This window comes from Spermophilus citellus, assembly GCF_964194105.1.
Source record: "Spermophilus citellus genome assembly, chromosome: 5".
Taxonomy (NCBI): Eukaryota; Metazoa; Chordata; class Mammalia; order Rodentia; family Sciuridae; genus Spermophilus; species Spermophilus citellus.
Window position 1 is genome coordinate 25,718,760 of NC_138186.1, and position 25,929 is coordinate 25,744,688.

The 25,929-nt window shown below is 40.7% G+C and overlaps 1 protein-coding gene across 7 annotated transcripts in view; it reads right to left on the reverse strand.

Annotated features, from left to right (window-relative positions):
- Positions 1 to 25,929, reverse strand: part of DUSP22 (dual specificity phosphatase 22) — a 64,399-nt gene that overhangs the window by 32,513 nt on the left and 5,957 nt on the right. For 3 of the 7 annotated variants that reach the window (XM_081296077.1, XM_081296076.1, XM_081296075.1), the window contains exons 2-3: positions 16,880 to 16,913; positions 7,880 to 7,962 (exon numbers count right to left, since the gene is read on the reverse strand). In XM_081296077.1, coding sequence (XP_081152203.1) covers positions 7,880 to 7,962; positions 16,880 to 16,913 — 117 coding nt within the window. Of the gene's footprint in view, positions 1 to 7,879; positions 7,963 to 15,964; positions 15,984 to 16,879; positions 16,914 to 25,929 lie in introns of those variants that run through there. The other 4 variants (XM_081296078.1, XM_081296080.1, XM_081296081.1 and 1 more) reach the window with 3 other exon arrangements.

The following is a 25,929-nucleotide window of genomic DNA, read 5'->3' on the forward strand; positions in this document are numbered from 1 at the left end:
GCCCACACACAAGGAACTTGGAGACAGCTTGATTCTAGAAAGAGCGATTACGAGGCAGTTTTCGATACCTACCATGATCATTTCTATTTGAGTCATGTCTATTTAAGTCTGGGGTTGGCTTCAAACAAATTTGCCTTGACACATGAAAGCTGATGCAAGCTTGGGTAGAGCTGGTATCACTGATTCTTGGGTGACATCAAAGAGATTTTCCTAGAGAAGTGAAAACAACTGAGGTTTTCTGGAAACAACTACCAATCTGAAAACCATTCCAGGTCAAACAATGACTTGTTTCAAAGGTCCTGGATTTCACTAGCAACTTTATAGCAGGTTGTTTTTGCAGTGCCAATGAGATAAATAAAATAAGCCATTTTGGAGGAACTAGTGGCCATTCCAAGTAGGAAATCTTGCTTAATGCTTCAAGTTGCATCACTAGGGGAATGTGTGAATTCTAAAAGAAGGAAATAAATTCATTCTGATGTCTAATCAATACAGAAAAATGGCAGCATACTAATGTTGAAAATAGTCTATACTATTAAAGATGTGTCTTATTCCTTTAAAGAGTAAGATGACCTAAATGACATAATTACTTTGTACCTGTTAACCATAGACCACAAGGATATTGCAAGTCATGTATCACATATGAATTCACGAGACACAAACCACACTGATCATTACTTTTTGCTGAATAGGTGGGTTGGCTCCAACTCTTTGTTATTATGAACAGAGATATTTGTATACTTCTATGTGTACAAGACGTGGGCTTTGGGTGGTTATCCTCCTTGTGCTAGAAAAAATAGTGGCACATGGTTCAGGCAGGAAGAGCTTCTGGGTCCTGAGACCCCAAAGACTGATGTGGTCACCAAGCAGAGAGAGAGAGAGACAGAGAAGAAGGTGATAGGTCTGAACTGAAGGTCTGCCTGCATGGCTGCCAGAGGAGGAACACTGGCCAGAATGTGAATCTCTGTGACCTGAATGTTCTCTCAGCTTCTCATGACTCGACAACAAGTTCCATGAAGTCTGAGATAATGTCTCCAACATCTCTGCCCCAACCTCAGGCACGGAGACTTGAGCATGGCAAATCCTCTTTTAATTGTTTATGTCTTAGATGAATGGTCCTCCTCATAGGACCAACCTTCTAATACAACCAAAGGCAGCTGAAGTACTCTATAGAGATCAATCCAAATCACAGAAGCTTCACTGGGAATTCTGGGTTGCACTAATTTAGTAAATGATCATTCTGAACTAGACACCAATGCAACTCTATAAAACTGGATATCCAACTATGCCAATGCTTCCTGGCAAACAAGGAACCACACAAACAGCCCATGTATGGGAGGCTGCTTCATTAATTACTCGTGGTTAATTAACCATCCTTTTTTCCCCACTCTTTTTATTGCTTTAAATTTTACAAGTCAGCTATTTTTATTGCTTCTTTTTAGTTACACGTAAGGATTCATTTTGACATAATTTTTAAAAAGTATAGAATATAGTTTGCTCAAATTCAGTCCCCAGTATTTCTCCTTTCCCTCATCTCCTCCTGAACTGAGGGGGAAGGAGAAGGGATTGGATAAGGAAAGAACGGAAGAATGACTCTAACCTAACTTGCATATATATATTTATTCATTCTGCTTTCGTACTTCCAATGAGCCAGAGTAATTAAAGATGTGATGTCTTGCTTTGGAATGGAGCTAAACACCCACATAGCTCTCATTCTTCAGCAAGCATCCACAGAGGGGAGCTGGATGTGCTGGGCCTGAGCTGAATGCTGTCTGTCGGAACCAAAGAAACCCCACTTGTGGCACCTGTCTGGGACAGGCTTGCAGACCAGCTCAGGATCCTGGCATGGGCCAGAAGACTTGAAACATCAAACAGAGGTTAGGTAACCGTTTGATCTAGTACAGGAGCTGCCACAAAGTGGATATAAGTCATGCCCCAACCAACAGGACAAAATTTATAGAAAAAGCAGGGAGCATGAGATTGGTGGCCACCAAAGTATCCCTTTTAGAGGAAGAAGGGCTGGGTCTGAGCTTTGAGGGAAGGAAGGGCAGACCCAGAAGGACAAATACTATACATTGCTACTTATATGTGGAATTGAAAAAAAAAACCCAACTTGTAGAGTGATGATTACTGGAAGTTGAGATGTGGGGGAAGAGGGTGGACAAAGGGAGACCACAGACCATATTTGAAATTAGAGCACACTGTATGCATGTGACATACCACACTGAACCCCACTGATGTGTGCAATTATTACGTGATAATAAAAAGTTTAAAAAACAGGAAGGGAAGGAAGAAAGGAGGGGGAATAGAAGCCTATTTCTTATACTTCAAACACTACTTAGCATCTGGTTCTGATTTGCTTTATATTTGGGCAGCCAACAAAATTTTAAGAGCAATGGTAAGGATCAATGGAGGGACACATGACAGAGGGACCGGAGAGCATCAACAAAGGGTGAAAACACAGGACTATCCAAGCCCAATGGGCATCTCATCTCAGTGAGTTTCCGCATGAATAAACAGGTAAATGAAGACAGCAGTGCAGACACAGAGAAAACAATGTTTCAAAACGAGGAGAAGTGGCCAACTACAAACAAGACTGAGAAAATCAAATTCCGGGAGCAAATATCTCAAAAAAATGTCTTTAGTGTTAAAGGATATATAAAGCAGAATCAAGAATAAATGTCTGCCTATGAAAACACCCTTCTCTTCAAAAATACACATATACACTTAAATGGTTTAAATATAAAAACTACACCTAAAATAGAAAATACCTAAGTCAAATCCTAGCTCATAAAATCTACCTGGTATATATAATATTCTCATTTGCATACATGTGTACATTTTTTCTCCATTGAATCCAACAATATGCATCATTTCAAAATCAAAATTCTTTGTGTTACCAACCATGGGAAGAAATGAGAATACTTTTAAAGTATTTTTGTTAATAATGAAAACAAAATAGTTTTGTTTCCTGCAGGTGGTATGGTTAAATACAAAGAATGAAAAATGAAACAAACTCTGAAATTTTTACATTAGAAAGACAGAGGTGTTTCTTTTTTCAGGGGAAGGGAGAAACCTTTCATTGCTCAGTATTACTTCCTCAGCACCTACAAACAATATCAGGTTTCTGATTTTAAAAATCACCATTTCTGAGATAGGAGTTTTCACCCCTGCTAAAATCTACAATAAACAGTAGATGCTGAAGACACCTGTTCACATCTGTTCTCCAAAATTAGGAAATAGTTCTGAGTAAACAAAAGCAATTCCTTGGCCAAGTCCTAGGCAGGGAAAAGAACTAACAAGGTATTTTATACCCCTGAATATTACAATTACAAATCTGGGTCTTTGTATCTGAAATGAACACATGTGTCAATGATTTTTTGTTTTCCTATAGTGAGCCAGTAACATATGCTCCAAAGTTTTGATGCCAAAATACAGTCCCAAAGGATTATGTCTGGCAGGAAGATCCTTGCCTTTGTAGTGAGGCGGCCTCGGGTTCCAGCACTGACTCTTCCAGGCATTAGCAATGATGTGTTACCCAGAAGAGTTATACCATGAAGGAACCTGGACAACATCATCTGCCTTGCTGGGCTCAGAATTCTTGGAAAATCATTAAGATTGTGGTGAGGAGTCAAGGCCATCCAGAGGAAGTCACATGCTGGCTTTTTCTACCAGCCTTCTTTTGGCTATAATATCACAAAACAAACTTTCTGATTTCCTAGTCATCACTAAAGGTCCAGTCAAATGTATGCTCACTGCAAATAGCCTCAAATTCATGCACAGAAGAGGGACCTTGTTCTCTGGGCTTCTATTCTACTCTCTTCCTATTTGACTTGCCAGCTGCCTTCTCTCACTGGACTGTAATGATCATGAATGTTTATAAAATAAACAGGAGATATATATATATATATATATATATATATATATATATATCTTGTTTCTACACCAAGGGCTCTGCCAGGGCAGAGAGTGGAAAAAAATCACTACTGTTATCTTGAGCACCTGTCCCTGGGCCTGGCATTAATAGGAGCTTAAGAAAGTCCTGTGCTGCTGATGGTACCAGTAAACTAGCACTTTCATACACTGCTAGTAAGAACACAAATGGTGCAACTCTAAAGCTAATCTGGCAATATCTGGCAATACAGCTGTCAGAAGCATCAGCCATGTTAGGCATGGTGGCACATGCTTATAATCCCAGAGGCTCGGGAGGCTGAGCCAGGAGGATTGCGAGTTCAAAGCCAGCCTCAGCAACTTAGCAAGACCCTGTTTCAAGATTAAAAAATAAAATATAGGGCTGGGGATGTGGCTCAGTGGTTAAGCACCCCTGGGTTTTATCCCAAAACTAAAAAAAAAAAAAAAAAGAAAGAAAGAAAAATAAGAAGAAGCATTAGCCATACCAAGAGGGGACTGAGGCCGGGAGGCATGCAGGAAAATTCTAGTCTGGGAGACAAGACTGAGCTTCCCACCCTCTGATCAGCTGTGGGATCTTGGCAATTCCCTCCACATTTCCCAAGTGAAGGTTTTTTTGCCCACACAATGATGGAGTCAGATGATAATCTTGCATTCTATCCATAGCAAGTTCTCAAAACAGAATGAGGAAAACAATATGGAAAGATGTTGATCTTTACCAAGATAGCCTCAGCTGGCAACAAGGTCCTCTACTCTCATTGCTCGAGCTTTGGGAGATGTATGGCATTCCTCTGAGCAAGTATGCACCTGGGAGGCTCACCCTAACTCCAGGGGTAGCAGGTCCTTGGCCTAATATCACCTCTTCCTGCTCCCCATGATCTGTAGTCCACAGACTACAGTTCCATGAGATCTTAGTAGGTGGTCACACAAACATGCATAACATAAACTGGATCCTTGCTCAGAAAGACATGATAAATACATGTCTACAACACAAATCTTTTGAAGCTTTGTTCTGTCAACACTGCTATGAAATCTCCAGATTAAAAATAAATATAATAAGATGGGCAATGTTGGTGTGTTCAATTCCCTTAATCTATTTTTCCTTGAAGAAGCATATCCTGGGCCCACTGTTCAACAGCCTATTCTTTTTTTAGTACTGGGGATTGAACCCAGGGCACTTGACCACTGAGCCACATCCTCTGCCCTAGTTTGTATTTTATTTAGAGACAGGGTCTCACTGAGTTGCTTAGTGCCTTGCTTTTGCTGAGGCTGGCTTTGAACTCGTGATCCTCCCATCTCAGCCCCTGAGATTACAGGTGTGTACCACCATAGCCGGCTCAATAGACTATCCTTTGAGAATACTGAAAACCTCTGATCTGTTTCCTCATTTCTAGAAACCAAATTCAATATGCCTATCCTCTCTTGCTTAGCTGCCCTTGCAATAGAATTAGACCTAAAGACTCTAAAAGCCCTTGAAAATTGATACAAAGTTCCCTAGAGCTTTAAAACCCATTGAAATATAAGTTGGAAATGAACCAAGGAAGCATCTACAGTGAAGTGCTCAATACCTACCTTCCTGGCAGCAAGGATCCTGACCCTGCTACATGGACGTAACAGCCCTCAAATCCTTCCATTTTAGATGGTACCCACCTCTCCACTTTATTCCCATCCCCAGACTACAGCTGCCCAAAGTAAATTAGGGGCCATTCAGTAAACAAGCTTGGTTTTGAAGATTTCATAAAATGAAGGGGGGCTAGCTCTTTCCTCTCCCACACCTGTTCCTCAACCATCATTTAGGGTCCCCTACCAGGCAAGAGGATCAACTCACCCCCTATACTCTCCCCTCACACCTCCGTCCCTACCCTATTTCCCTCCCACAGTGTGGACCTATGGAAGAATAAAATCCCTCTGTGAATTCCCTACCAGCTCCAACAATGTCCTAGACTCATTTTAGGCTGACTCATGAACTGAATTTAAAATTTTAGACAGAGGATTGTTGAACAAAGCTCTGAAACCTCTGAGACTCTGTACTCTTATGGGCACATCAGCTCAAATAACTTTTAGTGCCCTGGTTTCCCCATGTGTGCAGGAATAGAGATTATTGATGACTTTTAAAATAACATATTCAAGAATTACCTGTGATGTTAAAAATAAATATAATAAGATGGGCATTGTTTAAATCTTTTATGCTACAGTATAACTCTTAATAAATATAAAATCACATGGAAAAAGTTACTATAAGGTTAAGGTAACAATAGTGCCCAAAGAATGCAATAAGATGTTTCTAAGTAAAAGCCATCACAGAAGGGTCACATAACCCTTCCCTTCCTCCCTTCTTCCTTCTCTCCCTCTCTCCTTTCCCACCCCCTTCTTTCTTTTTCAAGGCAGAATTTTTATCATTATAGACAATATATCCAGGGAATAAAAAAGATTCTGTAGTGACTGATGAAGAAACATAGTTTGCTCACAGCTCTGAGGTTTTATGCAAACAGTGGTCTCTTTGTACCTACTTGTTTCATTCTCCAGTTGTGGTTTCTATGTGTAGAAGGTAGAGGTGGGACAGATACCGGCTGGAGCTATCTCATTTCTAACACTCCAAGACCTTGTATCTTACAGAGAACTAACAATGTGGAAAGATTTAAGGGCCACGGCCACATGATGTGTTCTACAAGATGGAGTATGAAGTGGCAAGGCAGGCTTAGTGGGTGAGGGTAGGAAGCTTCTATGTAATTTGTTAAAATAAAGGAAACCTCAAGTCTCCTTTTGTGATTTAAGAGGAAGTCAATCAAGACCAGTTTGTAGTTTAACTTGGCCATAGCTTGGCTATATTTTAAACAGCAATGATTATTATTGGTTTTAAAAATAAAACCAATATTTTCAAAGAAATGTTGACTTAAAAAAAAAGTTTTGCTGTTGCTTCTGATAAAATCATGCTCCAAATAAATTTTTAAAACTTTAGCAAAAAAATTATGAGCTAAAACAACAGAAGGAAGTACAGCTCCCAGATCTGGAGGGTTGTACTGAGATTTGTTTACCACCTATGATTGGTTCTCTGGTACAATATTGTTTAATAGAATCATTTATCACTCTATATCCTTGTTTGATTTAGCTTGTTGTACACTAACCAAAATCTGCCAGCTCTAATGGCTACAGAAAATAGATAAATTTAATATAAAAATTATTACATACTCTTGTACAATATGAATTTCAATAAAAACAGCTTGAACCAGGATTATTTCTTTCAGAACAAAGCACCCCTCCCTTTCCAACACCCCACCCTAAAATAGAAAAACACACACATCACAACCATACATGCATTATTTTCTAAAAAGAGGCAACCTGGGCTGTGTCAAGGCTAACAAACAGAAATAGATTTTACTCCTGGCCAACAGCTCAAACCATCCATCAGGGTAAATTGAAATGTTTTTGGAATTAGTGTACAAGCAGACACACCCTGTTTACCCAAAACCGTAAAACATGACAATTTCCACACTAACAGTCTCCATCCCAGAGTAGTGCTGGAAAATTATCAGGGACAATTTACTTTCCACTCTCTTTTACTCCTGAATGCAAATAGAAGATCCTTGAGTTTACAAGGGGGTGGGGGTAGGAGTGAATAATAAACTTTAATTCTTGTGGATTCTAAAACCAGAAATAATTTTGAAAGAATGAAAATAGATTTTATTTTATTTCTTTACTTTTGTTCCTGTGGTGTTGGGAATCAAACAAAGGGCCTTGGGTATGTTAAGCAAGCTCTCCATCACTGAGCTATATCTGTGTCTTGAAAATGGATTTCCACCAGGCCACAGGCAGAACATAAACATAAACTTGCACTGAGCCCAAAATTAATACCACCAGCAATCACAGGAGCACACTCATGTTGGAAAGAATACAGCTGCCTTCATTAATGTCATATGCAGAATACAAATGCATGCACGGGCTCTCACAGAACATATACATGGTTCTCTCTTACCTCCAACATGGGCCGGGCACTATCGTGGACAGATAGAATATGTGTCACCTTGTTCTTGCTCAATTGCTCTGCGTCTCTTGCATCTGTTATCCAAGAAAGGGGATGGACAATTTAATATTCTCTGCAAATTAATTACAACACAACATGACTTGCACATTTCTTTCTTGAAATTTCATAATTGACCCTATCTAGAACAATCAAATGGAAGGAATTTAGGGCTGCTACTCTATGCATTTTGCCTAAATTTATTTCTGACTGGCATATCTTTTGATCCAAAGTGTTGCTCTAAAACTTAAAATGTATTTAAATTAATAAACATTACGATCATGATGGCTGTTGTTCAAAAGAAGTCATTTTATGAGGTCATTTTATAGTCAGCGTGTATAAGCCACTCATCCTCAGGTCAGTCTTTTTACATGAGACATGTAACAATAAAGATGTTTAAAATATTTAAAAGCCCAATTACCTCTTAATGATTAGTGCTCTAACTTGAAACTAAATACTAAAGATCACTTACAAGACAGAGGAACCTTCTAGGTATTTCTTGACCCTGACATCAAAAGCAGGGAAAAGTCTAGACTGAGATAAGACTGTGGTTTGGTTATACATCTATATTTACTTCCAAGCAAAGGAAAAAATGGACAATATTTTAGAAATTCCAAACAAAATTGTCTATCAGTTGTCAATGGACTATTCAATTATCTACATATGAATCTAAAGAGACACCAAAATTACATTCCCTTCTCATACTCTTACCTGTAGAAAAGACCCAATGACATGATCCTCTAAATTAAAACCCTCTGCTAGTTTACAAAAATGGGGAGACAGCAAAAAAAAAAAAAAAAAAAAAAAAGGGAGGAAAGAAGTCAGCTTTCTTGAGCCTTTGGCCTGTCCAAGTTCTTCAAAAGACACAGGTTCAAAGGGATTTAACGACAAATGCTTTATTATTATATTTCTGGAGAACATTTCATGGCATGGGGAAATGCTCAGGATATAATTTTAAGCCAGGAGAAAAATCAATAATCAAACTATAAATATAGTATACCAAATCTGTAGTGCCCAAATTTGTAAAAACATGTAAGGATAAATACACACATGGTGCTGAACTGATATACAGGTTTATTAAGAGACAGAATTTACCATTTTTTTTCCTTCTGTAAGGTGTGTGTATTCTGCACAAGTGGTTCTAAGAGTTCAACATGCCCCAAACTATTTGGTAGACTTGTTAGAAAGGCAGATTCCTGGAATCCGATTAAGTTCTAGGTCTACAGTGGAACTAAGAAATTTACATTTCTAACGGGCTTTGAGGATGAAGCAGAAATTTAAGAGATGCTCTTCCAAATACTCAGCAAGGTCAGGAAAAAGCCTTTAAAAGTAATAGTACAGTATTGGTCTATATTTACTTTCTTCGTTGTTTAACTATCTTGAGCTTCAAATTTCAATATGCACAGTAGCTGTTTCCATCACACACATGGGGACACAATTCTAGCCCCCAGCCACTACCACAAGTTGGGATATTAGCCAGATTAATTTTAAATTAGACGGTACTATACATTTTTTATTTGGAAGGTTCCCCCAATGGCCCTTGTGTTAAAGGACTGACCCTCGGCTTGGTGCTACTGGAAGGTGATGGAAACTTTTGGAGGTGGAGCCTGGTAGCTGGGGATGTGACATTGAAAGGGACTGGTGAGACACTAGCCTCTTCCTCTCTTTATTTTTCTTCCCAGCTGCCATAACATCAGCAGCTTCCTGTACCATGCATTCCTACTACAATGTGTTACTTTACCATGGGCCCCCAAAGCAATGGGTCAACAACCACAAACTGAAACTTCCAAAATGATGAGCCAAAACAACATGGTAAGTTGACTGCCTATTATATTTAGTATAGTAACAGAAAGCTGACTAACACAGGCAGGAACAGGAATCCTTTAGGAACCCACAGGCAGCTGGTTCCCACATTCATACTAAAATGCATTTCGCCAATCATTGCCAATATGTGTATTTTTAGATAAGTAGTGAAACAAGATAAATTGGAGCTTTTGAAGCCCACAGACAATGTAGCCAAATGGGAACAGCCTGATGAAGCAGGCTCATATGATGGTCTTCTCCAGGGTTCTCCCAGATTCTAATTCTTCCAGCATTTGAATCTTAACAACCAATATTTATTTAAATGTATGATGGGCCTGCCATATCCAAGGGTTTCACATTCTGCAATACCAGATAAAGAATTTGAAAAAAAACTGCATCTATATTGAACACATATAGACTTTATTTAGTCATTATTCCCTAAACAACACAGTATAACAACTATTTGCATAGTATTTATATTGTATTAGGTATCACAGGTAATCTAGAAGTGATTTTAAAATATACAAAAAGATATGTGTAGGTTATATGCAAATGCTATGGAATTTTATATAAGGAATGTAAGCATCCACAAATTTTGGTATCCATGGGGTATCCTGTTACCAATCCCCAGAAGATATGGAGTGAAGACTATGTTTTTTTTCTTTTTATAATAGCTTTATGGAGATATAATTCACATGCCATAAAAATTCACCTTTTTAAAAGTGTACAGTGTAATGATTTTTAGTACATTCACAGAGTTGTGAAACCAGCACTATACAACTAATCTCATAATCATAATCTAAATGTAATTTTATAATATAGATTAAGATTTTTAAAAGGTGGTTTATGGATAATGTTATACAGATGTGAATACAGAACCCAATCAATACCACATACAAACCATGGACTACAGAAAAGGGAAGTGACCTGACCTAGGCCGATGCAGCTCTCCTGCTGCCTGCTTTATCTCATGCAGTGCTGTCTGCACAGGTGCACTACTTTGAGATTACCTTTTCCCATAGGCAAAGGCTCCATCCATGAACTTGGGAGTCACTCAACACTGCTAGAGGATGACAATGGGCTTTTCATTCCTTTTTTCACATTTAGTTTTTGATACATACAAACATACAAATTGTACATATGAATGGGGTGTCATTTGATCTTTCGATGCATGATTATTTTGTAAAATATTTAAATCAGATTAAACATATTAACTCAAACATCTATTTTATTTTATGATGAATACTTTCAAAATCGTTTTTTCTAGCTTTTTGAAAGATACAATACATTACCAACAGTTACCCTGCTATATGACAGCACAACAGAACTTCTTGCTCCTATCTAACTGTAACTTAATGCCCACTGACCAACATTTCTCCATGCCTCCTCCCAAGATCTTGTCTTCTTACTGACATCAAATCATTGGTTTCTCTGGGTGGCAACCTAGGGCCATAGGATTGGTCATGAACACAGCTGTTAGGCTCAAAATGGAGCCACCAGTGTGCACCAGCCTGCATATGCACAAGCATGTAAGTTTCCAGCAGCCCCCCAATTAACAGCATGGTATCAGAAATGTGGATTCCCAGGCCCATCTCAGATCTACTCTGTGATTAAAATTTGTACTTTAATAAGAACCCCAGTTCCTGTGTGCCTTGCAACCAAGACCTGGAGGGCATGGAGTGAGTGACATTTGACCTCTTGCCAATGGAGCCCAACATGGAGTGTTGGTATGTACTATTTCTAAAAACTACTCAGAGTCACTTGGAATAAAAAAAGCAACAAGTTCATAACCAACAGGAAAGTTAGAGGTTAGAATTCACATGTTAAAAAAAAAATCTAGAGGGACATTAGCCACAGGTGTCTCAGGATATGGGGTTATTGAGAAGTCTCATCTTCTTTAGTATTGTTCAATCATGTTCGGATTTGTTGATCTGTTTTACTAATTGGCACACATTACTTTTATAATTAGGAAAAATAAAACTTTAAAAATATTATTCCCAAGTATAAATGTGTTAATAAGTAACATGAACAGCCAATTACTCAGAGATAATTTCTAACCAACTTCTTTTCTTCTGTCTGCCAAGACCTCTCTGGGCCCTTGGACTCTTTCGTACTCCTGCCTTTGTTTACCCTGGAGGCTTCCATGACTTCTGAAGAAACAAATACCTTCTTTGCATAAAGTGAGCACTGAAATAGTAATGTCCACCAGTTTTGTCCCCTCTGGGTTGTCTATTCCCCACCTGGCATGGAAGGCCCCATGGATACTGGTAAGACCTTACTGGGGTATCAGGGAGCTTATCGGAAGACTCTGTACTCAAAAGGGCAAAGTGACTCCACATGCTTCCTTAGGAAGGGGAATTACAGCTCTCGTTCTTAGGCTGATAACGAAAGTGAGCAGGGGCAGCCTGTCCTAAGGTATGGGGAATACCAGAGTGGCCATGGGAAATGAGCTAGTCTGGCAAAAGGCAAGCAGAACCATCTCTGAATAAAATTTAACAAAACTATATTGGGGCATGCATTAGAAATCACCCCTCTCAACAACCCTCTAGAAAAATGGGTGTTTGGGTAGGAAAAACTCTGGAGCACTTGCCACTCTACTTCAGACTCCAGGGTCAGGGGAAGTAGAGCCTGCACCCTCTGCTCTGCTCCGAGCCCAGGCCACATGCTGAATCATTTCCCAAACAACCTTCCACTCTTGTTTTATGTTCTACTTCCTAATGAGAAATTAATTTAAAGGCATCTAGAGTTTTGAGTTATAACTTCTAGAGTTATGAAATTGGTGTAGGTGGGATCGAAGTTAAGCCAGACACTTTCCAACCTGGAGTGGGAACTGAGACGGGGCAGTCCACCTGCTCTCATCTTGACCACACCCTGGCTCTGACGCTTTCTGGTGCTGACCTTGGAAACACTTTTCTATGCCTCATTTTCCTCATCTGTAAAGGAGGGACAATGGTACGAGTACCCACCTTAAAGGACTGCTGTAAGGACTAAATGATAGAACAAGGCTTGGAACAGTGCCTGATATGTGGTAAACATATGGTCATTTTCATCATCTGCAAAGGGTTGGATGTGGTTTGTGCCTCAAGGGTTTATGCACTAGAAGCTTGATCCCCATTGTGGTGTTGCTAAGAGATGAGCTTAGTAGAAGGTAATCAGATCTTCTCTCAGAGGGGATTAATTCTGGGTTTGAGGAGTGAGTTAGTTCTCCTAAGAGCAAGCTGTTATAAAGTGGGGCCTCCCCACATGCTTGGACCCTCTGTGCATACCCAGTTTCCTTTCTGATTTCTCTACCATATTGTGAGAATGCTGGTGTCATGCAATTGGTCCTCCAGAACTGTGAACTGAATAAATTATTTCTTTATAAAGTATCCAAGCCAGAGCAGTGTTGCATGCCTGTAAGCCCAGTGACTTGGGAGGCTGAGGAAGGAGGACTGCACAAATTTGAGGCCAGCCTTAGCAACTTAGCAAGGCCCTAAGCAACTTTGTTACACGCTGTCTGTAAAATAAAATAAAATAAAATAAAAGGCTCAGTGGCTAAGCGCCCCTGGGTTTAGTTCCTGGTACGTAAGTAAGTAAGTAAGTAAATAAGTAAGTAAGTAAGTAAGTAAGTAAATAAATAAATAAATTACACAGTCTAATATACTACCACTTTTATTATTCCATGGGTCTCAATCTGTGACACCTCTGAATGTTTTCAAATCCACATTGGCTGCAAAGACATTCAAATCCAGGTTAAGCTGACAGAAGACCAGCTCAGACTCAAATGCAGTTATTGGCTCACTCAACTTCGTCTGAACCAATGGGACCCACTACCTGATACAGTCTGTATCACCAGCAGACACAGAACTGAAGCTCTGTGACCTTGAACATGAACTCCATGCATAGTACCCCCCCACACACAGTGAATAGCTTGTTCCCACCCTTCTAGATTTTTGTGGACATCTTCGAACAATGAGGGCTTTCTTTGTCAGCTGACATCTACATTTGCCTGTGCCAAGTTGTGAGGAAGCAGTGAACCCCACCCACTAGCCCAGGCAGGAGTGGTTCTTTCTCGATGCCACTCCCTGCCTTTCCTCCTGACACCTGGGCAGAACTGGCTGCTGGGTACAGCTCACTGCAATGGAGGGCTCCCAGCAAATCCTCCAAGACCTGGCTCTGAGGGCTGGGTTTGAGGTGGAAAATCACCAGGTGTTGGAAAACTGTGATTCAATGCAAAATTGGAGAAAGAGAAGGAAAAAAAAAGGGAGTTGAAGATAATACGTAGGAGATCCCACTGGAAGGACAGAGAGTATTAAGGAAGGGAGTGGGTATGGACAAAAGGAAGGAAGAAAGGAGAAGGTGGAGTGGAGGAGTGGGAGGGAAGAAGATGGGGCAGGAAAGAGGAGTGACTAGTTTTCTTCATACATTTCTATACTTCTTGTTGTATTACACTAGGTGTACTGTATTTATAATTTAAAAGGAAGGGTAAGTGACTAAATGAGACACCATACTAATGCATAGATAATAACTGGGTTCATTTTCCTGGAGCAAGAAAGAGTCCAAGTTTTCCCCTGGGCTTCCACCCTTGCTCACTCACACTGCCCCGTTGTCCACTACAGATACGCCAAGGTGTCCATACTTTATGAGCATCTATATTATTCTCAAGACAGTGACAACCTGAAGTGTGGTACACTTTACAGATGGGAGTGAAAATTTCCTTCACCAGGCACCAGAGCATGACTGTGCTGTCTGGCTCGGCTTCACCAGGATGGCCCCTGAGACTGATGTCACCATCCCACCCTGCATGCCCAGACTATATAATTCATCTGTGGACATGTCACTGGCTGTGAGTAGAGGGGTACCCAGCATTCTAAGGCAAACCACCTGACATCTCTCTGCACTCTGCAGACCCCTTCCTGTTCCCTACCTGTCCCTGGACTCTGAATATCCTTGGATGAGAACACCTGCCTACACCCACAGGGCCAGCTTTCAACAAGCAGCAGAATGAATAGGTTAATTCACAGCACTATAGAGATGAAGCACGACTTTTCTTTCCTGCTTCTTGCCAATGCACTGCACTAACATCCCTTTGTTTTATTTTTTTGAGGGACAGGGATCTAACTCAGGGCTTCACACTCACTGGGCAAGTGCTCTACCGTGAGCTAAACTATGCCCTTTATTCCTTTTAGGTAAGCTTCAAGCCTGGTATTTAATAAGTATTTGGTGAATTACTGACTGAATACAACACAATCACATACTAATAAGAACAACTGAAGGCACCGGCAAAGGATCAAACACTTAAACAGGGAGAGGTGTGCTTAGAATAAGACTCTTAATAGGTAAAACCCCAGGCGAGAACCCCAAAACTGTAAAGGATTCCTGTGTCATTGAATACTTAACAACACAATATGGATTTTAGTATAAAGGAGTTTCAAACATTTTCTTAATGCTGTGCGTGGCGTATCCCTCTAAAAGAAGATAGCTTTCTATGAGTCAGGTTAAAATTCTGATATACTGTTGACAGAAGTACTAAATTTGGTCTGTGTTTATTTAAAATTTTCATTTGCAAACATACCTAGGAATTTTAAGAACATAGCCTAAACTCTGTTCTCAAACCTACAGATGACCCCCATGAAAGCAGTTAATAGTAGCTCACTAAATAACTCTCTAAAGATATTTGCTCGGTTAATGTATCCCACCAGGCACCCAGCCTGGCTACCACAAAGTACTCACTGCTTTTTCAGAACTACTGAGCTTACTAATTTAGGAACTCCAGTACTATTTTTAACATGTTCTAGTAGTAATTAGTAGCTGTCAGCTACTTGTGCTCAATTCTTTTTGAGACTGATGAGGGGTACTAGAGTCCTACAGCAGGGTAGAAAGGGAAATAAACGTTATTCAGAGAAATCATAAAGACTGCAACATCAGCCTGAACCTGAACTCACAAATTTAAGTAGCAGCCAGAAAACAGGAGAAGTTTTTTTTTTTCCTTTTTTGTCTTCCTAGGGATTGAACCCAGGGCCTTCTGCATACAAGGCAAACACTCTACCAACTGAACTATATCCCAAGCCCTGAAAACAGGAGCAGTTTTGATTCTGCTTATCTTCCGGCTTATTGGGGGAAGGAGAACTGGCCTCATATGATCAGATTTGGCGCTTCCAACCCAAAACAGGTGTGGACTTGTCTGATTTTCCTAGGTTCATCCATCCTGTTAAGTGTATCTCACCTCAGTGCTAAGGAACCAGTGTTTTCACTTACCCAAACTCAAATGTCACAGAGCAGAAGGCCCAGTCCCCTCCCTAGAAGCCCACCATCTGCTTGGTTCTGTGGATGAGTCAAAAATAGTCAACAGTTGATTGAAAATCAATAAATACTGAATAATCAGCAAAGAAATGTGTGGGAGGTCAATTCCAGCAAAACTGCCACTCATGTTTCCCAGATGATTTTTTTTTAAAAAAACATGCCTCTGAGATTTATTATCCATAGCTTGAAAATAAAAGCAACAAAGGATTTATTTAAATAAGCTACATTGCTGCTAAATGTGCCTGTTGCTCACTAACTTTGATAATAATATTCCAGGAAGGGTAGAGTTAAGAGGAGGATCCAAGGTCAAGTTGGCATCTACACAGCCCCACACCACTCAGTGAGCCTTGGCCAAGGAGTCAGGACATGGGTGCAAATGATGGCTACTTCCAGGACAGGTGTGTGTAGACAGTTTACACCTTGCCTGCCAATCATATTATGAGGAATCTAAAAATGATCTTTTAGAAAGTGAACTTATTTTTGATGGAAACAATATAATGGTCTACCAACAGATGAATAGAAAACAAAATGTGGTCTCTCTACACAATGGAATATTATTCAGTCTTTAAAAAGAGGGAAATTCTGACACTTGCTACTATGTGTGTGGATTCAGGACATTACCCTCAGTGAAATATGCCAGTCATAGGACAACTACAGCTTGATTCACACTGCTAAGGACTGGGGAGGGGAAATAGGAAATTTGTGTTTAATGGGTGCAGAGTTTCAACTTGGGAAGAGGAGAAAGTTCTGGAAATGGAGAGTCATGATGGTTACACAACCAACCGAGTGAATGTAGCTAATGCCACTGACTTGTTCACTTAAAAATTGTTAAGATGGCAGATTTTCTCAATAATTAAAAAGAGAACTCACCTTTGAAGTTGCCGATGTACAGGCCAGGCAAGATCTAGGAGAGAGACACAGGAAGTGAGTGTCGTAGACCCCAAGAAGACAGTGTTGTACAGAGGTGGAGCCCTCACCTGCGCTGTGAGACCCAGTACAGCCTGGTATATCACCTGCCACACCCACTTCCTAGAAACACTCCTGACAGAGGGCATAGGGGACCCCACACTCTCAGCTCCAGCCTCCAGACTGTCAGCTGTCAGCTCCTTGTGCTCAATTATTTTTGAGGCTGATTAGGGGTACTAGAGTCCTAGTAACCAGGACTACTAGGGTAGAAAGGGAAATAAACATTATTCAGAGAAATCATAAAGACTGCACCAACCATCTGAACATGAGCTCACAAATTCAAACAGCAGTTTTTTTCTTTCTTTTCTGTGTTCCTAGGGATTGAACCCTCGTAGCCCACAGACAGTAGGAAACCTGCTCAAAGGACCTGGTGATGGCTGCACATGTGTGTCCATCAACTCACTAGGCTGAAGACCCAAATTGTATGCTGTCCTCCCTCAAGGGCTGAGGCAATCTGAGAGTCCCCTCCCCCAACCCTCCTGCCTACCTTTTCCTCTACTGCACTTTTCTGAAGGCCCTGACAAACCCTAAACTCTGTTGCCCGAAGCCTTTGCACATGTTCTGCCTACTGCCAGGCAGCTGTGAACTCACCCTGGTGGGGCCTATCCTGAACCCCAAGTCTGGGGGGATGACACTGCATCAATGCCCACAGTGCTCTGTGTCCCCCACTCAGTGATGCTGTGGCAGGGCATGCCAAGGCTCATCCCTCTGCTGCACTGGAAAGCCCCTTGAGTAGCAAACATACCCTGTCAATGAAAACTGCAGCCGTGGCTCCTAGACCATATGATTATCATTCAATAAAGAATTGATAACTGCACGAATATACTCAATATACTTAGGCTGATAAGGATACACATTTGCTCAAAATTCTTATCTTGCTAGTCCTTTGCATGGACACTGCTCTGGAATCTAAACATTGCTGCTATGATTTGAAGGTATGTGAAGTTCACTGGTTTTGCAGATGCACAGATACTTAGGCCACACCCTCCCGTCAGCACCCACTCGCTGCCAGCTCAGGCCTCTCATGGTCCCTATTTTCATCCACTCCCACTGAGAAGCCAAAAGCAGCCTGTGGTCACGTTCCTCACATGCGCTGACTTCATCAGGCATCTTCCTGACTATATTCCTGCCTTGCTACAAACCCATGACATGGATCAAATCACTGCGGGGGGTCTCCTGTGGTACCTGGCAGAGCCACAGGGTTAGCTTCTGTGTAGACTGAGGGGTCAGAGGGCCAACCAGCCAAACTGAAACACTTCTGGGAATGAAAAGAGAAACTGTGAGTGATTACTGTGGGACAAAAGGCAGAACCCAGAGGAGATCTGGGCAGGCAGCAGAAGGATTGCTCTGGATGACCCAATACCCAGGGACACAAAATTAGCCTGAAGAGTGTCCCATGGATCCTCAAGGTCAGTCATGTGCCCGATGGAGGTCACAGCAGGAGGCAGGCCAGGTTAGCTCTGTAGCTAAGAACTATGAAACAATATCTCAGAGGAAGACACCAGTTCCATTGCTAAGGAGCTCAACATTTGACAGGTTTTTCTTGAAACACAGTCTTTAGGATTCTCCTGGGAGGAAGGGTGGAGTAGGTTTTTCATCATGCCTGCTTTAAAACATAAGAACAATGCAAGTTCATCTTGGAGACTGACCAAGCTGATGTTCTCTGGCAGCTCTTGGAGGCTGAGAGCTCTTCCATGTGTGAACTTTGATTCCCCAGGGCCTTTCCTATCTTTATTAGGATGTGATATTAGATATTAAAGGCCATCACATGGCTCTTTTGGCTAATGGTGAGAAGAACTCCCTCTGACCAAACTTTAGTCAGGCTCCTTTGAGCCCTTTTCTCTACCAGACCTTGTCCTTGGCGCATGGAGGCCCGGGGGGGGGGGGGGGGGGGGCAAAGAATTCTGAAAATAAGCCAGTCTAAGGAGAATCCCCTGACCCATGACCTTCACCAAGCTCCTTTTCCTCAATTCTTAATATCTAATCAGGTTTCTTTTAGAAATTTTCCATCCACTTCCTTGCCCTGCTCCTCGACTTTAAATCCCCACTTGCCCTATATTATTGGGAGTTGAGTTCAATCTCTCCCCTTGTTGTAATAGTCCTGAATAAAGTCCTCCCTGCCATTTTTAATAAGGGTCAGAATGATTTTTCTTTCTAGATGTGATTGCAAATGGCTCCATCTTCATGGAATTGACGTTATAAGCATGTTTGCAGGCCTGATGTCACAAAATGCTATCACAACAGCCAGAGGGTCAATGTTTTATTAGTTCCTGTTATGACACTGGGGATACAAGTCTGACTAAAAGATACACAGTCCTGTCCTCAAGGAGCTTATCCCACAGGAAAGGCAGAGGTGACCTGATCATTTGGGGGTCACAGAAGACTTTCAGGAGGCATAACACTCAGGGGATCTGCTGTCAAAGAGAAACAGGCCAGGAGAGAAGGAGGGACTAGTAGGGGAGCAGTGGAATAGCCTGAAGGAGGAAGTCTATTCTCTATGGGAGGAAATGGCTGGATAGCAGGGAGGGCTGGTCCTATGCTGCTGACACTGCGGTGATTGGACATTTTCAGGGTTGTAGCTTAAGTGACATGAAATTAAACACCACTAAGATGTTTAAAATGCATGGAACTGTTAGAAGATCTTAAGTGTTTTTACTTAATGTATCTTGGAAATGTCATGCAAAAAAATGAAAGGTAAAATCATGTGTATAGTACATGCTTTTACTACCATGCTTGCCTCTGTGCAGGGGATCCTGGGGGTCAGAAATCTGGGAAGGCAATTTTTGCATTTTTGTTTAAAATTTCCCATAAGGTTTAGATGCTCTAATCATGTACATGCATTACTTCAGTTTACCCTTTGTTTTCTAGGTAGGCAAAAGGGATTTCTGGGGAAAAGATTATGGCACACTTTTGCTTTGTTTTCTTTTTTTTTTTTTGTACTCCCACTACCTTCTCTACTAAACTAATATATTTTACATTATTTTTAAAATAAAAGAAGCAATGAGATCAGATCATCTCTGCCCTCTAATGTTCTAGAGCCAACACTTTATAACTCCTAAATCCACCTATGGGAACTCAGCTCTAGTCCTCATCTTCAACTCCTGCTGGACTCTCCAAAACAGCTTATTATTTTCCCATTACTATTATCAATTTCTCCTGCCCCTTGATTGTGCCACCTTCTTCCAGTCATCTTGAATGGAAAGCCCCCCACCCCAACCATCATGGACCCTCTGTCTTGCTTCTCAATTTCCTTCCAGTGGGTGAAGAAGATCCTCACTTCCCTCTCTTCTGAGCCCAAATCCAGATCTCTAATTTATACATGGGCTACAGCAGTGGCCACTGAACTTATTCTCTGTCACACAGAATTAACTTTTGAAAGTCAAATTCTTACTGGGTTATTTTTCCAGGTGAAAATGTTCAGTAATAACCCCTCTGCTAAGAAAACAATGGGCAAACATTTCAAATAAAAATTCAACATGGTTTCCATAGTATGTTCGTCACTTCAAAACACCTGGGATAAACACCTAAAAGAGGGAAGATTTATTTTGGCTCATGGTTTCAGAGGTTTCAGTCCATGGTCACTTGGCCCCATTGCTTTGGGCCTGTGATGGCACAGTACCTCATGGTGGGAAGCGACTGGTAGAGGAGGACTGTTTACATCATGGCAGCATGGAGGGAAATGGGCTACGATCCCAAGGTTCCCTTCCAAGACACACCTGACTTCCCTCCACTAGAGCCATCCTTCTAAAGGTTCCACCACCTCCCAACAGCTCCACAGATGGCAGTCATGCCTAGTGTGTAGGCATGGCAACCATGCCTAGCATGTAGGCATTTAAGATCTGAGCCATAAAACACAGGGTGGTTCCAAACCACCTCTGAAACTCCCCTTTTTTTGCAATCTACAACCAAGCCAAGTAATCCTCATTTTTCCAAAATCCTTGTCCCACCTTGATCTATCATCTTTTCTTTTTCTCTCAGTATTTTCCCTAAATAGAGAAGAGGTCCTCTGTGTTTAGGGTCCCTCATCCCTTGAGTATGCTCAAAAAATCACAAAGCCTATAAAGTACATTTACTTTCTTTTATTGGTTTCTCAGGCTCTGAAGCCCTTTCCTGTTTGGTGAACCCTCCTCCCCACGTTCCCACAGCAAGCTTGGTGGGAAGCAAAGCCTCTTACTACAGAGGCTGTAAGTACCAGACACCTGCTCATATAAGACTTTGCAGCTCTGGCATGGACACAAGACCTGAGTGCGGACCATAAAAGGCCTGTTGCAAACCATAAATTTGGGGACAACTTGAGCATCTTCTTTGGCAGCAGAAGGTATGTGCTGATGGCACACTCAGCACCTTGTGGCTACAGCATGGGCATTTTAGGCAGCCCCCAAAATGCTCTCATCTAACCACTTACAGGATCTTTCTAGGAAGGGCAGCCCCTATGTCTGCTTTTCCTCACTTCTTGGCCATCTGCCCTGTTCTACCTAAGGCAGCTGCATCTGGAACCTGTTGCTTATAACCAGGTCCTTTATGTGGACTTTTAATCCAGAAAAATGGCACAAATGCAGAAAGGCAAGCCAAAACCTTGAGACAAGTCACAGGCACAGCACAGTCATTCCCGTCCTACCTTGGCTAACAAATGTACAACTGCCCTGCAAGGAATAGCTCAAATGGCACTCTAGGATGCTGAATATCACAAGGATAGGAGATTCCACCCTCCTCTGGACTTCACTCAAGTCTTGTTTAGCATTTACTTCTTTCTTATTTTTTTGTTAATTTCTCTTATCTTTGGTTGTATACAAAGTATATTTACACCAGTTCGTGTCTTCTTACATGTACTTTGGATAATGATGTCTATCACATTCCACCATCCTTGCTAACCCCTGCCCCCTCCCTTCCCCTCCCACCCCTCTGCCCTATCTACAGTTCATCTATTCCTCCCACGTTTCCCCTTCCCTACCCCACTATGAATCAGGCTCCTTATATCAAAGAAAACATTTAGCATTTGGTTTTTTGAGATGGGCTAACTTCACTTAGCATCATCTTCTCTAACTCCATCTGTTTATTGCAAATGCCATGATATTATTCTCTTTTATTATGTGTAATATTCCATTGTGTATATGTGTCACATTTTTTGAATCCATTCATTTATTGAATGGCATCTAGGTTCGTTCCACAGTTTAACTATTGTACTGATACAAACATTGATGTGGCTGTGTCCCTGTAGTATGCTGTTTTTAAGTCCTTTGAGTATAGACCGAGGAGAGGGATAGCTGGGTCAAATGGTGGTTCCATTCCCAGATTTCCAAGGAATCTTCATACTGCTTTCCATATTGGCTGCACCAATTTGCAGTCCCACCAGCCGTGTATGAGTGTACCTTTTCTCCTATATCCTCGCCAACACTTATTGTTTAATGTCTTCATAATAGCTGCCATTCTGACTGGAATGAGATAAAATCTTAGAGTAGTTTTGATTTGCATTCCTCTAATTGCTAGCGATGATGAACATTTACTGTAGACCAATGGTACAGAATAGAGGATACAGAGACCAACCCAGAAAATTACAATTATCTTATGTTAGACAAAGGCGCCAAAAACATGCATTAGAGAAAAGATAGCCTCTTCAACAAATGGTGATGGGAAAACTAAAAATCCATATGCAACAAAATGAAATTAAACCCCTATCTCTCACCATTCACACAACTCAACTCAAAATGGATCAAGGACCTAGAAATAAAACCAGAGACCCTGCGCCTAATAGAAGAAAAAGTAGGCCCTAATTTCCATCATGTGGGATTAGGCCCCAACTTCCTTAATAAGACTCCTGTGGTGCAAGAAGTAAAATCAAGAATCAATAAAATGGGATGGACTCAAACTAAAAAGTTTCTTCTAAGCAAAATAAATAGTCTGTGAGGTGCATACAGAGCTTACATCTTGGGAGCAAATCTTTACCCTTTACACATCAGTTATAGTACTAATCTCTAGGGTATATAAAGAACTTAAAAAGCTAAGCACCAAAAAAACAAAAACAAAAACAAAAACAAAAACCAAAAAACCACAAATATCCCAATCAATAAATGGGCCAAGGACATGAACAGACACTTCTCAGAAGATGATATACAATCAATCAACAAATATATGAAAAAATGTTCATCATTGCTAGCATTTACTTCTTTTCCTCAACAAATTATTTGTTGCTCTTTTAATGAAGTACCTTTGCTCAACTTCTCAAAATTCCCCTCTGAATTACTCTAACAACCTCCCTAGTGCTTACTACTGGACCCGTCCTTCCAGAGAATTTCTCAAATAATCTCCTTGGTACAAAGCTGGTTGTGTGACTTCAGCTTAAATCCTCTTATGGCCCTGGGTAGCTTTCAGCATGACATATAAATTCTACACTTTGGCAGCATTGAGACCTTTCAGGATTAAGCATAATTTTGTCTTTAGCCTCAGGCCCAACCCCAGTGCCTTCTCCAATCTCACCTATATCTGAAGAGGTGACCATGGTACAATAGCTAATGTGGCCACACAGAGACACAGGCTGGAGCCCCCAAGTGTACTGGTATCCAGTTTTATGGGAAACAGCCCAATTTTTGAAAAACAAAAAGTTTTAAAAAATAATTTACATAGTGGGTTGAACAAAAATAAATCCACCTCTGTGAGCTGGCTACGGCCCATGATCATCTAGCCTATGATCGACTGCAGGTATCATACTTGTAAACAGAGTGGTCATTCAGTTATCCCTGAAGGATTGGTTCCAGGATATCCCAAGAATGACAAAATTGGGTCCCTTATATGAAATGGCATAGTATTTGCATATAACCTATGCATATTCTTCTATATACTTTATATCATCTCTAGATTACTTAAAATACCTAACACAATGTAAATGCTATGTAAGTAGTTGTTATGCCGTATTGTTTAGAAAATAGTGTTAAGAAAAAAAAAAAAAAACCTCTGCACATGTATAGTATAAAAGAAACCTTCACAGGCCTAACCACATAGTACAAGAATGAGAGATGAGGAGTACAAAGCTCAAATGAAAGTGTGTAACACAGCAGGAAGCTACAGCACCCTAGGCCTAAGCATTGCTTCACCTGTAAGAATTCGGTGTGTACTCATCATACTGTAAATTCAAGTTTTGCTTTTTTGGAACTTTCTGGAATTTGTTTTTCAAATTTTTTCAATCTGTGGTTAGTTCAATATGTGGATATAGAACCCACAGGAAATGAGGGTTGACTGTATTTTTTTCTAAATGTGATTGGTTCTCTGCTGGATAGGTACTCAAATAAATGCTTCTTTAATGAACAAATGAACAAATAAACAATATCAAGAGGGTAGAATGAGATGAAGCTAGAAAAAGAAGGAACATAAAATATGATGACTGATAAAGCCTGATGTGAGCTTAGTCAGAGAGAACAAATGTTGTCTATCTCTGCCTTGGTTGGGTTTCCCCGTAGGAAACAGTGACCAGCAACATCAGTAGCTCTGGGGATGGTATGGGAACAAGCAGGGACCCAAAGGAGTGCTGAAGCAGAGTATCAGCAGACAGAAAGTCTGGAAAGAAGAAGCAACTAACTAAAAATAATCTAAAATTGGTATTCTACATGCATTTAAAATAATTTCAAATAATACAAAGAAAGAACAGAGTTGAGTCAGTCAACTTTTAATTCAATTCTTTTTTTCAGATCACAAGAGCAACCTAGAATTTCAAGGGCTAAAAAGAGAAAGCAAATTGCTCATCCCTCTTTTTGTAGCCAGATTTTGGTTTTCCTCCATACAGAATTACAAAACAAGATCAGGGAAGGCTGGCTGCCAGCAAACTAAATAAAAAGTCCGTCAACAGTTAAACTTCTACACCAGTCAGTTTCATAATTCAAGCTTGAAATGCAAAAAATCTGAGCCTTCACTTTCCTGATGTTATTATTGTGGGTAATCTGAGTATACAGAGTAAGAAAATGAAATAAATGAAAGAATTTTTGGTCAGAAATATGGCTTATAGAGGTGACTGGGAAGGAATGGAATGCTCATTTGGGACAATAATACTAACCCATCAATGCACAGAGAATCTGAATGCAAGCTGGAAGTGAGAAAAAACAGAGCAAGAGCGAAATCATTATTCTTCCAAATGCCTCCAAAAGGTCATCACCTCTCAGCAACATTATAGTGGGGACCACGACTCAACATGACTTTTGGTAATAAGGACAAATCATATTTAAACCATTGCAGGGTACATGTCTTGTTCTCTGATGGGTCTCCCAAAACTTGCCCTAGCATATGTCACACTAAGAAGTGAATTAACACACCAGAGAGGAACAGGCTGTCTTGCATTCTATGGGTTCAAAAAGATTCCTGTTTTCTGTTGCAAGGCTATTTGGGAATAGGTAATGAAAGAAAGATCCTCCTGTGGAAACACTGTGAGATCACAGTGAAGACTCCCAGTGGTGGTGGAAGGCTAATCTTGATCAAGAACCTTCTCACCCACACATTACACTGCATGAACATTGGTCACACAGAAACACAAAAATCCAAATCCTGAGCCACAAAAAAATACTTACGTCCAAAAGAATAAGGCAGGAAATATTTTGAGTTTATTTTTAAACATTTCTCTTAGTTTTCCAGGATGCTGTGGAATTTAAGAACACCACCCAAACAGATGTAAGAGATAAATTCCTGGTCAAACAGCCAGCAAAAGGATATGAGAGCAGGTTGGGAGCAGAATCTTAATTATTCCTAGGTCAGAAAGGACTTTCTGGGTTTCAAAGCCAAGGATGATGGGGGAAAACTTTGGTGGATTCCCTGAAGGGTTAAAATGTCACAGAGACTTTCTTAATGCCATTTGGCATGGGTCTAACCAGTATGCTTTTATAAGGGAAAGAATCCGAGAATACCCTTGTGTGCCCTTACAGCATTGCTTCAAATATCAGTTCTGTCATTGTGAAATAAAAATATAACATTAAAAG